This window comes from Neoarius graeffei, chromosome 25 (assembly GCF_027579695.1).
Source record: "Neoarius graeffei isolate fNeoGra1 chromosome 25, fNeoGra1.pri, whole genome shotgun sequence".
In the NCBI taxonomy this organism is placed as follows: Eukaryota; Metazoa; Chordata; class Actinopteri; order Siluriformes; family Ariidae; genus Neoarius; species Neoarius graeffei.
In genome coordinates, this window is record NC_083593.1 from 57,488,463 (window position 1) to 57,500,587 (window position 12,125).

A 12,125-nucleotide genomic window follows, 5' to 3' on the forward strand; every position below is an offset into this window, starting at 1 on the left:
CTGTGTGTGTGTGTTCACTGCTTCAGATGGGTTAAATGCAGAGGATGAATCTCACTGTGCTTGAAGTGTGCATGTGACAAAGGTTTCTTCTTCTTTCTTCACCTGGGACTGCATACATAATTAGTGTGGTGTGGGGTTTTTTTTGAGAGTGGAACTGTGATTAAGGTTGTAATGGCAGGTTACTTTATTGTTAATGTTCACTGATGATGCTAAATGAATTCATAAACAGTTGCTCACAAAAGTACGAAAGCTCACTGACGGGTCAGTCGGTCTCCGAGAGAACCGTGTAAATTACTTTAAATATTAGTATTGTAATAGACTGAAGTTAATGATCCGAGAAAACAGGAAGTAAATGTGATAAAATGCTCAATCAGCTGAACTCTGATCGGGCCGATCCGAGCTCTGTGGTACAGGGCGTGGCCTCATAGTCTAATGAGCACATTTGATTGACAGCCATTTATCTGAGACTCGGTAAAAGAGTTCCACAGTAGCTGCACTTGTTCGGATAGCTTTCGCTCGCTATTTTCTGTTTCGGTAGCTTTCAGTCGTTACACTTTCTCTAATTTTTAAAAAGAATGCTGTAAGGTCCCGTTGTCCGTGTTTGTGATGTGTTTCTGCGGTATTGTGAATCCTGGTGAAATGAATGGTGCTCTCTCTCTGCTTCCTCAGGTGTGTGGGCCGCTAAACTGGGGCAGATGGCCGGAGTGAATGTTCCTCTGATTGCTATGCATCACGCCTATGTGGTGACGGAGAGGATCGAGGGGATTCAGGTGAACTCCTCCACTTTGTAACTGTAATACCACCTGTCTAATTACACCCTGGGACCCATAATGTCCCCTCCGTTACCAGTATGCCCTCTTTGTCATGTCACTTCTCTACCCCGTCCTCTGTCTCCTTCATAACGCTCCGTCTGCAACGTTTCCCTCTGTAACTGTTCACACCTTCACTGTAACCTCACTATAACCTTCTTACAGTAATGCTTTTATGGCTGAGGACTACAGCTGACTTGCTAACTTTAGGACTGCAGTTGTCATGAACAGTTTTGCACTCAAGTTTCCATCAATGAAGAGTTTATAACATCAACGAAACTGACTTCATGTTAAAACTGTTAATGTTATAGTCAGGCTGTCTGTTGTTGCCCAGATGAGGATGGGTTCCCTTTTGAGTCTGGTTCCTCTCGAGGTTTCTTCCTCATGTCGTCTGAGGGAGTTTTTCCTTGCCACCGTCGCCACAGGCTTCATCATTGGGGATAGATTAGGGATAAAATTAGCTCATGTTTTAAGTCGTTCAAATTCTGTAAAGCTGCTTTGCGACAATGTTTATTGTTAAAAGCGCGACACAAATAAACTTGACTTCCCCTCTGTAACAGTAACCGTACCTTCCTCCACTCCACCATATCCACCTGTCCCCTCTAACAGTAACTGTACTGTCCCCTCTATAACAGTACCTTCCCCCCTGTAACTGCGCTGTCCATCTGTCCCCTCTGTAACCTCTCTAACTACACCCTCCTTTCTGTAATCACACTTCTGTAACATATCTTCTTATGTCCTCTGTATCGTCTCCTCTATACAGCCCCATCTGTTTTGTCTCTTCTGTACCCTTCCCTCTCTGTCCCATCTACCATCCCCTCCGTTTCACCTCCTCTGTAATTTCCCCCGCTGTTTCAGTAGCAACAGGTCTGCTGTAACAGTGACATGCCTTCTGTACCGTCCCGTGTGTAACAGTACCTTTCCTTGAGAACCCTCTGCTCTGTAGCACACCTGTTTGTACCCTCTACACTGCAGCGGTCTCCTCTGTAACAGTAACGTCCTCTGTAACTCCCCTCTCTGCTCGTCCCCCTGTAACACTCCCCTATATCATGTCCCTATAATGTTCTCCATGAAACCCAAAGTAACGTCCTCTCTGTTAATATCCTCCTCAATTCTTTATCTCTTTTTATTCTGTCTCTCTTTTATATTACCTTACTTTCCTCATCATGTTTGAAACTCTGTCCATTTCATTTTTATAGCAGGTGTGTGTGTGTGTGTGTGTGTGTGTGTGTGTGTGTGTGTGTGTGTGTGTCTCACGTGTGTGTGTGTGTGGGGGGGGGGGGGGCAGCGAGTGTCTCAGAATAAAGTGACACAGTTATTCTTATCCTTCCTTATGCAATAACACAGCTTTCTCACTGCACCAGTAAAAACACAACAGGCTCAGTGAAATTGTACTTCTCCACAGCTGAAAGCTTCGGCTAACGTTATACAACCTCCCTGCTGAGAGAGAGAGAGAGAGAGTGAGTGTGTGTGTGTGTGTGTGTGTGTGTTGGGGGGGTTCAGTAGCTCTGTCCACCAGATGTTCATCCTCTCTCTGAGCGTTACCGTAGCTGCGTCGTTCATCACGTTATACTCTGCAGTATTCGTGTGTCACTCGCATGCTAATTGCCATATGAGCTTGATGATGAACTGAGAGAACAGAAGCTCACTGATCTGAGACAGTTAGACCCTTAAACAAGTACACACTTCACACGGACCATCAGCCTGAACAAACACAACCGACTGGGCTCACGCGTCTGTAATCCATCTTCGAGATTCCTCCGTGTCATGCTTTCCTGAATGTTTGTGTTTAGAAACACTTTCTCCTCGTGTATGAGTGTGAAAGATTTTGGGAAAAATAAAGTTCTTGGTACATGTAAGGAATAAAACACTCATTATAGGAAACTGCACACATCTTTGATTAATTCAGTTAATTTTGTGAAGATGTTCACTCAATGTTCATCATATATCATATTCTTCAATACTGCTCTTGTTTGAATAAAAGTGATCTTCACCTTGATTCTGGGTTTTTTTTTTTTGTCTATTTATTTTTTCTTTCCAGAACATGCCGAACGTGCGGGACCACGACGCCTCTGTCTACCTTCGTCTGCAGGGCGACGCCCTGTCTGTGGGAGGCTACGAGCAGAACCCTATCTTCTGGGACAAGGTGAGTGTCCTGCAGGAGATCGCTGTGGTTTTACACACACACACACACACACACACACACACTTGGTCTGGAATGCTCATTTAAAGCTGCAGTGTGTCTGGGTGGGATGTGCGAGTGTTTGCACATTTTCTAATTTCAGTCATTGTGTGGGAGTTTTTATCCAATTTCAGTCACGACAGCAGCACAGGCTCCGTCAAGTTAAAGTTTCACTTTTAGAGTGTGTGTGTGAGGGAGAGATTCTGTTGTTGTCTCTACACATCTGTGTGTGGTCAGGTCCGAGTTTGTGTCTGGTTATATTTCTGATTGGCTGTGGGCGTGTCCCTGAGGGTTTGGGTGTCTGTATCCAAGTCTGTGTCTGTGAAAGGCTGTGGTTTTCCACTATTGAGTCTGTTGGAGTCTGTGATGGTGATTGTGTGTCTAGTTGTGGTTGTGCGACACCATCTTCCTGTCCTATGATTCAGTGAGTCAGTTTGTAAATCAGAATCACTCCCAGTATGTGCCAAAAGAAATTCTGTGGTTGTGTCTGTGGGTGACTGTAGTCATGCTTGTGATTCTGAAGTTGTCTGTAATTGTTTCTGGTTGCATCTGTTGTGAATTTTTTAATCTGTGGTTGTGTTTCCGTCGTACAGGTGTCGGATAAATTTGCCTTCAGCCTGTTTGACCTGGACTGGGATGTCTTTATGCAGCACATCGAGGGAGCGATTAACCGAGTGCCTGCTCTGGAACGGACTGGGATCAAATCCACCGTCTGTGGACCAGGTACACGCATGGAGAGTCGCACGCAGCACTCTGTATCACCACAATTCTGGAATTGGATTTTTGTGTATCACGTTGTCTGTAACTTCGTTGCTGATTGGCGCGCGTGTGTGTTGACTGGCCAAAGCTGAAGTTCCTGTGGCTGTGACTCACTCTGAAGGGAGCGGGCAGGTGTGAAATGTTCTTGTCACAGTGCAGGAGCTCCAGGTCACGTCTACACACACTGCAGCTAAATACGTCTTCGTGTGTTACGCTAAAAGCCATCGACACCAAACCAACGCACGTGTGCTTTATTCGTTCCACAGACGGTGGAAAATTAAACATAACACGACTCTGAATCTGTTTTCTAAAACTGTAAAACCTTCATTTTTGTAAGGAAAAATTAATAAACAATGTTTTTGCTTTACGGTGAAATGAATCTTTTCACATCAGTGGACTCCATCTTCCTGTTACATGAGTCAGTGATTCAATGAGTCAGTTTGTAAATCAGTCACATAGGCCAAGTTTACATTAGACCGTATCTGTCTCGTTTTCTTCGCAGATGCACTGTCCGTTTACATTAAACCGCCGGGAAACGGGAATCCGCCAGGGTCCACGTATTCAATCCAGATCGTGTCTGGTCCGGTGCTGTGTAAACATTGAGAATACGCGGATACGCTGTGCTGAGCTCTAGCTGGCATCGTCATTGGACAACATCACTGTGACATCCACCTTCCTGATTCGCTGGCGTTGGTCATGTGACGCGACTGCTGAAAAACGGCGCGGACTTCCGCCTTGTATCACCTTTCATTAAAGAGTATAAAAGTATGAAAATACTGCAAATACTGATGCAAATACTGCCCATTGTGTAGTTATGATTGTCTTTAGGCTTGCCGTCCTTCCACTTGCAAGTGGTAAGTGATATGCGCTGGGATCTCACACACAGCGGCTCAGTCCCGAATCACTGCTCGTGCACTTCACTCGCGCGCTCTGTGAGCTGCGCAGGGCCGGAGTGCGCACCCTCCAGAGGGCACTCGCTGTTCAGGGCGGAGTGATTTGGAGCGCAGGATGCCTGCGGAGCCGAGCGTATCCGTGTATTGGTGTTGCTGTGTGCACGCGAATCGTGTATTGGTGTTGCTGTGTGCACACTAATCGTTTTAAAAACGTTAATCTGATGATCCGCTGATACGGTCTAATGTAAACCCCACCTTACAGGATGTACAAAAATATTTTCATCCCTGGACAGTGAGTGAGGAGGAAACGTTCAGCTGTTGGACCACTTTCTAAAGGAGCCTCCACTTCAAAAATACAATTTAAAAAGATCAATCTCCTTTTTTTTTTTTTGTTCTTCAGAATCGTTCACTGCAGATCACAAGCCGCTGATGGGCGAGGCTCCTGAAGTCAGAGGGTTTTTCCTGGGATGTGGCTTCAACAGTGCAGGTAGCACGCGCGCGCGCGCACACACACACACACACACACACGCGCACCAAAGAGTCCTTCTAAGATTTCCTGTATGGTGCAGGATATGACCAAAACTAAGGTAACTTCAACTCCTCCTTCCTTCCTTTCTTTCTTTTTTCCTTCTTTTGTTCATTTATCTTCGTTTTCCTTCATTCCTTCCTTTCTTTTTTCTTTCTTTGATATAGAATTATTTTGAGGTAATTGTAATTAGAGCTCACAGTACTGTAGCTTATTGAGCAAATCCCGAGGAAGAGGCGGACTGTTATGATAATGACTAGATCATTCTCTCTGCTCTCTCTCTCTCTCTCTCTCTCTGTGTGCTCTCTGTGTGCTCTCTCTCTCTGTGTGCTCTCTCTCTCGCTCTCTGTGCGCTCTCTCTCTCTCTCTCTCTGTGCTCCCCTCTCTCTCGCTCTGTGCTCCCTGCTCTCTCTCTGTGCTTTCTCTCTCTGTGCTTTCTCTCTGTGCGCTCGCTCTCTCTCTCTCTGTGCTCTCTCTCTCTCTCGCTCTCTGTGTGCTCTCTCTCTGTGTGTGCTCTCTCTCTCTCGCTCTGTGCTCCCCTCTCTCTCTCTCGCTCTGTGCTCCCTGCTCTCTCTCTGTGCGCTCTCTCTCTCTCTGTGCTTTCTCTCTCTCTGTCTGTGCTCTCTGTGCTCTCTCTCTCTGTCTGTGCTCGCTCTCTCTCTCTCTCTGTGTGCACTCTCTCCCTCTCTCTCTCTCTGTGTGCTCTCTCTCTCTGTGCTCCTTGCTCTCTCTCTCTGTGTGCTCTCTCTCTGTGCTTGCTCTCTCTCTGTGCTCTCTCTCTCACTCTCTCTGTGTGCTCTCGCTCTCTGTGTGCTCTCGCTCTGTGTGCTCTCTCTCTCACGTGCTCTCTCTCTCGCTCTGTGCTCCTCTCTCTCTCTCTCTCGCTCTCTCTCTCTGTGCTCTCTCTCGCTCTGTGTGCTCTCTCTCTGTGTGTGCTCTCTCTCTCTGCTCTCTCTCTCTCTGTGTGTGCTCTCTCTCTCTGCTCTCTCTCTCTCGCTCTGTGTGCTCTCTCTCTCTGTGTGCTCTCTCTCTCTCTCTCGCTCTGTGCTCTCTCTCTCTCGCTCTGTGTGCTCTCGCTCTCTGTGTGCTCTCTCTCTCTCACGTGCTCTCTCGCTCTGTGCTCCCCTCTCTCTCTCTCTCTCTCTCTCTGTGTGTGTGTGCTCTCTCTCTCGCTCTGTGCTCCCCTCTCTCTCTCTCTGTCTGTGCTCTCTCTCTCTGTGTTCTCTCTCTCTCTCTCTCTGTGTGTGCTCTCTCTGTGCTCTCTCTCGCTCTTTCTGCTCTCTCTTTCGCTCTCTGTGTGCTCTCTCTCTCTCTGTGTGTGCTCTCTCTCTCTCTCGCTCTGTGCTTTCTCTCTCTGTCTGTGCTCTGTCTCTCTCTGTGCTCTCTCTCTCTGTCTGTGCTCTCTCTGTGCACTCTCTCTCTCTGTGCTCCCTGCTCTCTCTCTCTCTCTCTCTCTCTCTGTGTGCTCCCTGCTCTCTCTCTCTCTCTCTCTGTGTGCTCCCTGCTCTCTCTCTCTCTCTCTCTGTGTGCTCTGTGCTTTCTCTCTCTCTCTGTGCTCTCTCTCGCTCTGTGCTCCCCTCTCTCTCTCTCTCTCGCTCTGTGCTCCCTGCTCTCTCTCTCTGTGCTTTCTCTCTCTCTCTCTGTGCTCTCTCTCTGTGCTCCCTGCTCTCTCTGTGCTCTCTCTCTGTGCTCCCTGCTCTCTCTCTCTGTGCTCTCTCGCTCTGTACTCCCTGCTCTCTCTCTCTCTGCTTTCTCTCTCTCTCTCTCTCTCTCTCTCTGTGCTCTGTGCTCTCTCTCTCTCTCGCTCTGTGCTCCCTGCTCTCTCTCTGTGCTTTTTCTCTCTCGCTCTGTGCTGTCTCTCTCTGTGCTTTCTCTCTCTCGCTCTGTGCTCCCTGCTCTCGCTCTGTGCTGTCTCTCTCTGTGCTTTCTCTCTCTCGCTCTGTGCTCCCTGCTCTCGCTCTGTGCTGTCTCTCTCTGTGCTCCCTGCTCTCTCTCTCTCTGTGCTTTCTCTCTCTCGCTCTGTGCTCCCTGCTCTCTCTCTGTGCTTTTTCTCTCTCTCTCTCGCTCTGTGCTCTCTCTCTGTGCTCCCTGCTCTCTCTCTCTCTCTGTGTGCTCTCTCTCTCTCGCTCTGTGCTCCCTGCTCTCTCTCTGTGCTTTCTCTCTCTTGCTCTGTGCTCCCTGCTCTCTCTCTGTGCTCTCTCTGTGCTCCCTGCTCTCTCTCTCTCTCTCTCTCTCTCTCTCTCTCTCTCTCTCTCTCTCTGAGCTTTCTCTCTTGCTCTGTGCTCCCTGCTCTCTCTGTGTGCTTTCTCTCTCTCTCTCTCTCTCTCTCTCTCTCTCTCTCTCTCTCTCTGTGCTCTCTCTCTCTCTCTGTGCTCCCTTCTCTCTCTCTCTCTCTCTCTCTCTCTCTCTCTCTCTGTGCTTTCTCTCTCTCTGTGCTCCCTTCTCTCTCTTGCTCTGTGCTCCCTGCTCTCTCTCTCTGTGCGCTCTCTCTCTCTCTCTCTCTCTCTCTCTCTCTCTCTCTCTCTCTCTCTCTGTGCTCCCTGCTCTCTCTCTCTCTCTCTCTCTCTGTCTGTCTCTCTGCTTGCCGTTAGGGCTGAGACTCGGATCCCTGCCGAGTCGCTGTAATGGAGCTCTTTCCCGCTGGCGCTGAGTGTTTTCACTGTAAACTCTCTTAAAGCACTAAAACACTCGTCTTCACTCACCGGTAAACAGTGTGCGCGCGCAGTAGAGCGCCACCTACAGGCTGTGCTCAGAGAACCGCAGAGCGGTGTTTGCTGAGTCAGCAGTGTATTGCTTTACCCTGCTGTAGTGATTTCGCACACGTGTTGATTCAGTGCTTCAGGGGAAAGCGCTGTCTGCTGCCACCTGCATGCATGAGCTTGTACGATTGGCTAGAGTCACTGTGATGCCCCTCCCACCCAGAGGGCATGGAGTTTTGCTCCCTTGGCCCTGAAATTGGAGGCTTCTGGAAGGCAGTACGTAAATAAACCTCATGTCCTGACCCTCATATTCCAGATAGAACCAGCTTCCTGTTCGAGGATAAATACAGTTCCTGTGTGTGAACTGTGACCAGAACACGAGTTCTCAGAGTTCTGGAACTTTGTCTGATTGACAGGTATGATGTTGGGAGGAGGCTGTGGGAAGGAGCTGGCTCACTGGATCATTCACGGGCGGCCCGAGAAGGACATGTACGGTTATGACATCAGGTGTGTAAAAGTGTGTGTGTGAACGAGGGAGGGAAAGTGTGTTTTCTGATATTTTGTTAACATCTTGTCAAAGCTGCTGCACGATAAACACACACTCACACTGCAGTGTACGGTATGCAACATCATTACCACTGACTTGGATCAAAACATCCTGAGGTCTTGTGTTTGTTACATGTTCACAAAAACATGCAACTCTGTGTGTGTGTGTGTGTGTGTGTTGTAGGAGGTTCCACTGTTCTCTAACCAACAACAATCACTGGATCCGAGAGCGCAGTCATGAGTCGTATGCTAAGAACTACTCGGTGGTGTTTCCGTTTGATGAGCCTCTGGCCAGCCGCAACATGAGGAAGGATCCATTTCACCAGGTACACACACACACAGTTTAAAAAGTTTACTTCCTTTCTAACTCAAATTTCAGACCTCATGAGGAACAATCATTAAACATGGTTAAACACAAGACACACCCATTTTCACAGTACAACCAATCACAGACCTCTGGGACTGTCACATCGTGTCTTTCTGTATCTTCCTCTGGTTTGTTTCCCAGTGTGTTGAGTTGTGTGAAGCATGTGGCCAGAAAACATACTAAAGATATCCGGCACTATTACCCCTTTTCCACCAAATCAGTTCCAGGGCTGGTTCGGGGCCAGTGCTGGTGCTGCTTCACAACTCGTTCAACTTGCGAGCCAGCTGAGAACCAGTTTGCTTTTCCATAGCTCGCGGTGCTAAGGGAAGACACGTCATTATGTTGCTGTATACGTCAGTTACGTCGCTACGTTTGCATAAACCTTGGCGCGAATATCGAAGCAAAAACAACACGGAAGAAGCAGCAGCAACAATAATAATAATAATGGATGACTTCGCGTTTGTACAGCTGCTGCTTCTCGTCGCTTAAAAATGGCGATCTTTCGTGGTCTTGTTATTGTTGTTGGTCTTAACAACTCCACCCCCGCTGACGTAAGCGGTTCTTTCCTCTGGCCCAGCAGAGAGTTGGTGCGAGCCTGGAACCGGTTTTTCTGGCCCCAGAGCCAGTTCTTTGTCAGTGGAAACAGAAAACCCGGTTCCAAACTAAGCACTGGCCCCGAACCAGCCCTGGAACTGCTTTGGTGGAAAAGGGGCATGTGTGGTATGTGGGCGGAGCCTCTGTGACGGGCGTTCCTTGGTGCATCTATCAAAATGCAGCTCCATCTGTCTTGCCGCCAGGTTTTTTCTTTTTTTTTTAAATGCCCTAAGCCCATTCTCAGTACGTCTCACTCAGCGACAACCAGGTGGTCAATGATCAGATATTTTATACATTAAAGAACAAAAGTCCAACTTTTTATCCGTTTATAGTTACATTTAACATTGGTAAAACAAGTTCCTGTTGTCCCTGAGTTTATAGCAGCTATAAAGAGTCATTCCCTCTCCAGTCTCTCTCTGTCTCTCTAATGGCCCTTTTCCACTACCCTTTTTCAGCTCACTTCAGCCCGACACGGCTCGCGTTTCGACTACCAAAAACCAGCACGACTCAGCTCGTTTCAGCCCTGCTTAGCCCCTAAAACTCGCACCGTTTTGGAGTGGGGCTGAAGCGAGCCAAGCCGTGCCGAGTGAGGCTGGGGGCGTGAGCAGACACTCCCCTGTGCACTGATTGGTGAGGAGGAGTGTCCTCACATGCCCACACGCCCCACGAGCGCGCTGGGATCTGTAAACACCGCAAACCCGGAAGGAGAATAATTACGAATTACAAGAATTTCTGAAGTCTTATGCGCCTCGCCTCATCTATACGCTCTTGCCAGTATCTGTCCGCGTTGTCGGTGACAACAAGCCACAGCACCAAGACCAGCAACACTAACGACTCCATGTCCTCCATGTTTATTGTTTACTATTCGGGTCGTGAGACTACCGCTTAAAAGATCACTGATGTCACTGTTTGCGCTGCTTAACGACATCACCTGACGTCCACCCACTTTCGCTAACTCCACCCAATGTGTCCACCCACTTCCAGCCAGCACAGTTCAGCGCGGTTGTAGTCGAAATGCAACTCCAACAGCCCCGCTCAGCCCGACTCAGCACGGCACGGCTCAGCTGCGTTTGTAGTGGAAAAGCGGCATTAGGGTTGTGGATTTAAAAGGATTTTCTTACTCTACAGTCGTTAACGTTAATGAACTCATACTAGCTGTAAAGCAAACTGTCTGAACAGCTTTTATAAAACTTGTCATGCTCGTGGAATTCCACAATGAACACATTCACAACTAGAAAAGCACTCGGAGAGCGCAGACCTCTGCCAAGAATCCTTTAAAAAATTCCGGGATCCAGAAGGTGATCCGGATCACCGCCAAAATTTAATGGATTGTTACTTGTGCCCAGTCACACCTCTGGAAAAAATTTCAGAGCAATCCGTTCATTACTTTTTCCGTAATGTTGCTAACAGACAAACAAACAAACAAACAAACCAACGCTACCGAAAACAACCTCCTTGGCGGAGGTAATAATACGGAAAGATTAGACAGCTCTTTTTCTGGAAAGGGTTTCCTTACATTTTATAGTTTAGTGATGATTAAGGAAGAGCTGTGTGTGTGGGGGGGGGCGCCAATCCTCTGTTCATGTGGGGATTTTTCTGAGTCATGGCGCCCTGGGTTTCTTCCCTCGACTCCTGTTCATCATTGCGCTTTCAGAAACCAAGTGAAATGTTTGTGCTGTTACAGTAACCTCACCGAGAGTACGCCGACTTGCTGTTAGGAAAATGCGAAAATCATAATTTATTCATTTATAGTTTGTAACTCTTGATCGACTAAATTCTTATCCGCAAATAATCGATTGCTGATTAATCGTGAGCAGCCCGACTCTCTCCTTTAGTGAATAACGCAACACGTCCACTCCACAGTACGAGTCCCTGTGAATGAGCTGTTGCTATGGAAACGATAATGTTCTGTTATGATAAAGAGCGCAGTAATATTGTTCAGCACCTTCTGACTAATCAGAATCCAGAATTCAACAATACTGTGGTATAAATGTAGTTAATAAATAAATAAATGTCTGTCTTTTCATTTTTAATGATTCAGAATTCTATAGATGAATAAAAATTCAGTAAATGAGGTTTAAATGCAGTGAGGAAGGTCAGTGATTAACAGAACCGAAGGGGAAGTCATGGCCTAATGGTTAGAGAAGCAGCTTTGGGACCGAAAGGTTGCCAGTTTGATTCCCTGGACTAGCAGGAATGGCTGAAGTGTCTTTGAGTAAGGCACCGAACCCCTGACTGCTCCCCGGGCTGCTCTGGATGTGTTGTATGTTGCTCTGGATAAGAGCGTCTGTTAAACACCTGTAATGATTATAAAGCGCTCAGTGAGTTTCTTCATTCATTCAATCATTAAATTAAACTGATATTTAAAAATCATTTTCTCCGATCTCCCTTTTTATTCGAGAAACAACAGGATTTAGGGATTTAAAAGCAACTCTTTATTTCTTGTTTCAGTTTCCTCCATGATTCAGATTCTTTATTGCTCTCTGTGTGTGTGTGTGTGTGTGTGTGTGTGTGTGTGTGTAAGACTTGTTGCTAAGCTACTGTGAAAATGACGGCATTTAAGTGTTTCCAAAAATACCCCATATTCCACGACCCAGTTGTGTTTCAGTCGCGTCCCACCAACACACATGTGACTCTCCATAATAAACACTCTGAAGTTCGCACTCGGTGTGTAGCCGCATGCAAAAGTATTGGCACTGTCCACTCGAATGTACAGAAATATTATAAACAGATGAATTTAATGGGATTTA

At 47.2% G+C, this 12,125-nt stretch overlaps 1 protein-coding gene across 2 annotated transcripts in view; it reads left to right on the forward strand.

Moving 5' to 3' along the window:
• Nucleotides 1-12,125, forward strand: part of sardh (sarcosine dehydrogenase) — a 59,951-nt gene that overhangs the window by 27,678 nt on the left and 20,148 nt on the right. For both annotated transcript variants that reach the window (XM_060908949.1, XM_060908948.1), the window contains exons 6-11: nucleotides 670-770; nucleotides 2,851-2,955; nucleotides 3,585-3,714; nucleotides 5,044-5,130; nucleotides 8,285-8,375; nucleotides 8,599-8,740. In XM_060908949.1, the coding sequence (XP_060764932.1) occupies nucleotides 670-770; nucleotides 2,851-2,955; nucleotides 3,585-3,714; nucleotides 5,044-5,130; nucleotides 8,285-8,375; nucleotides 8,599-8,740 (656 nt within the window). The remainder of the gene's footprint in view (nucleotides 1-669; nucleotides 771-2,850; nucleotides 2,956-3,584; nucleotides 3,715-5,043; nucleotides 5,131-8,284; nucleotides 8,376-8,598; nucleotides 8,741-12,125) is intronic.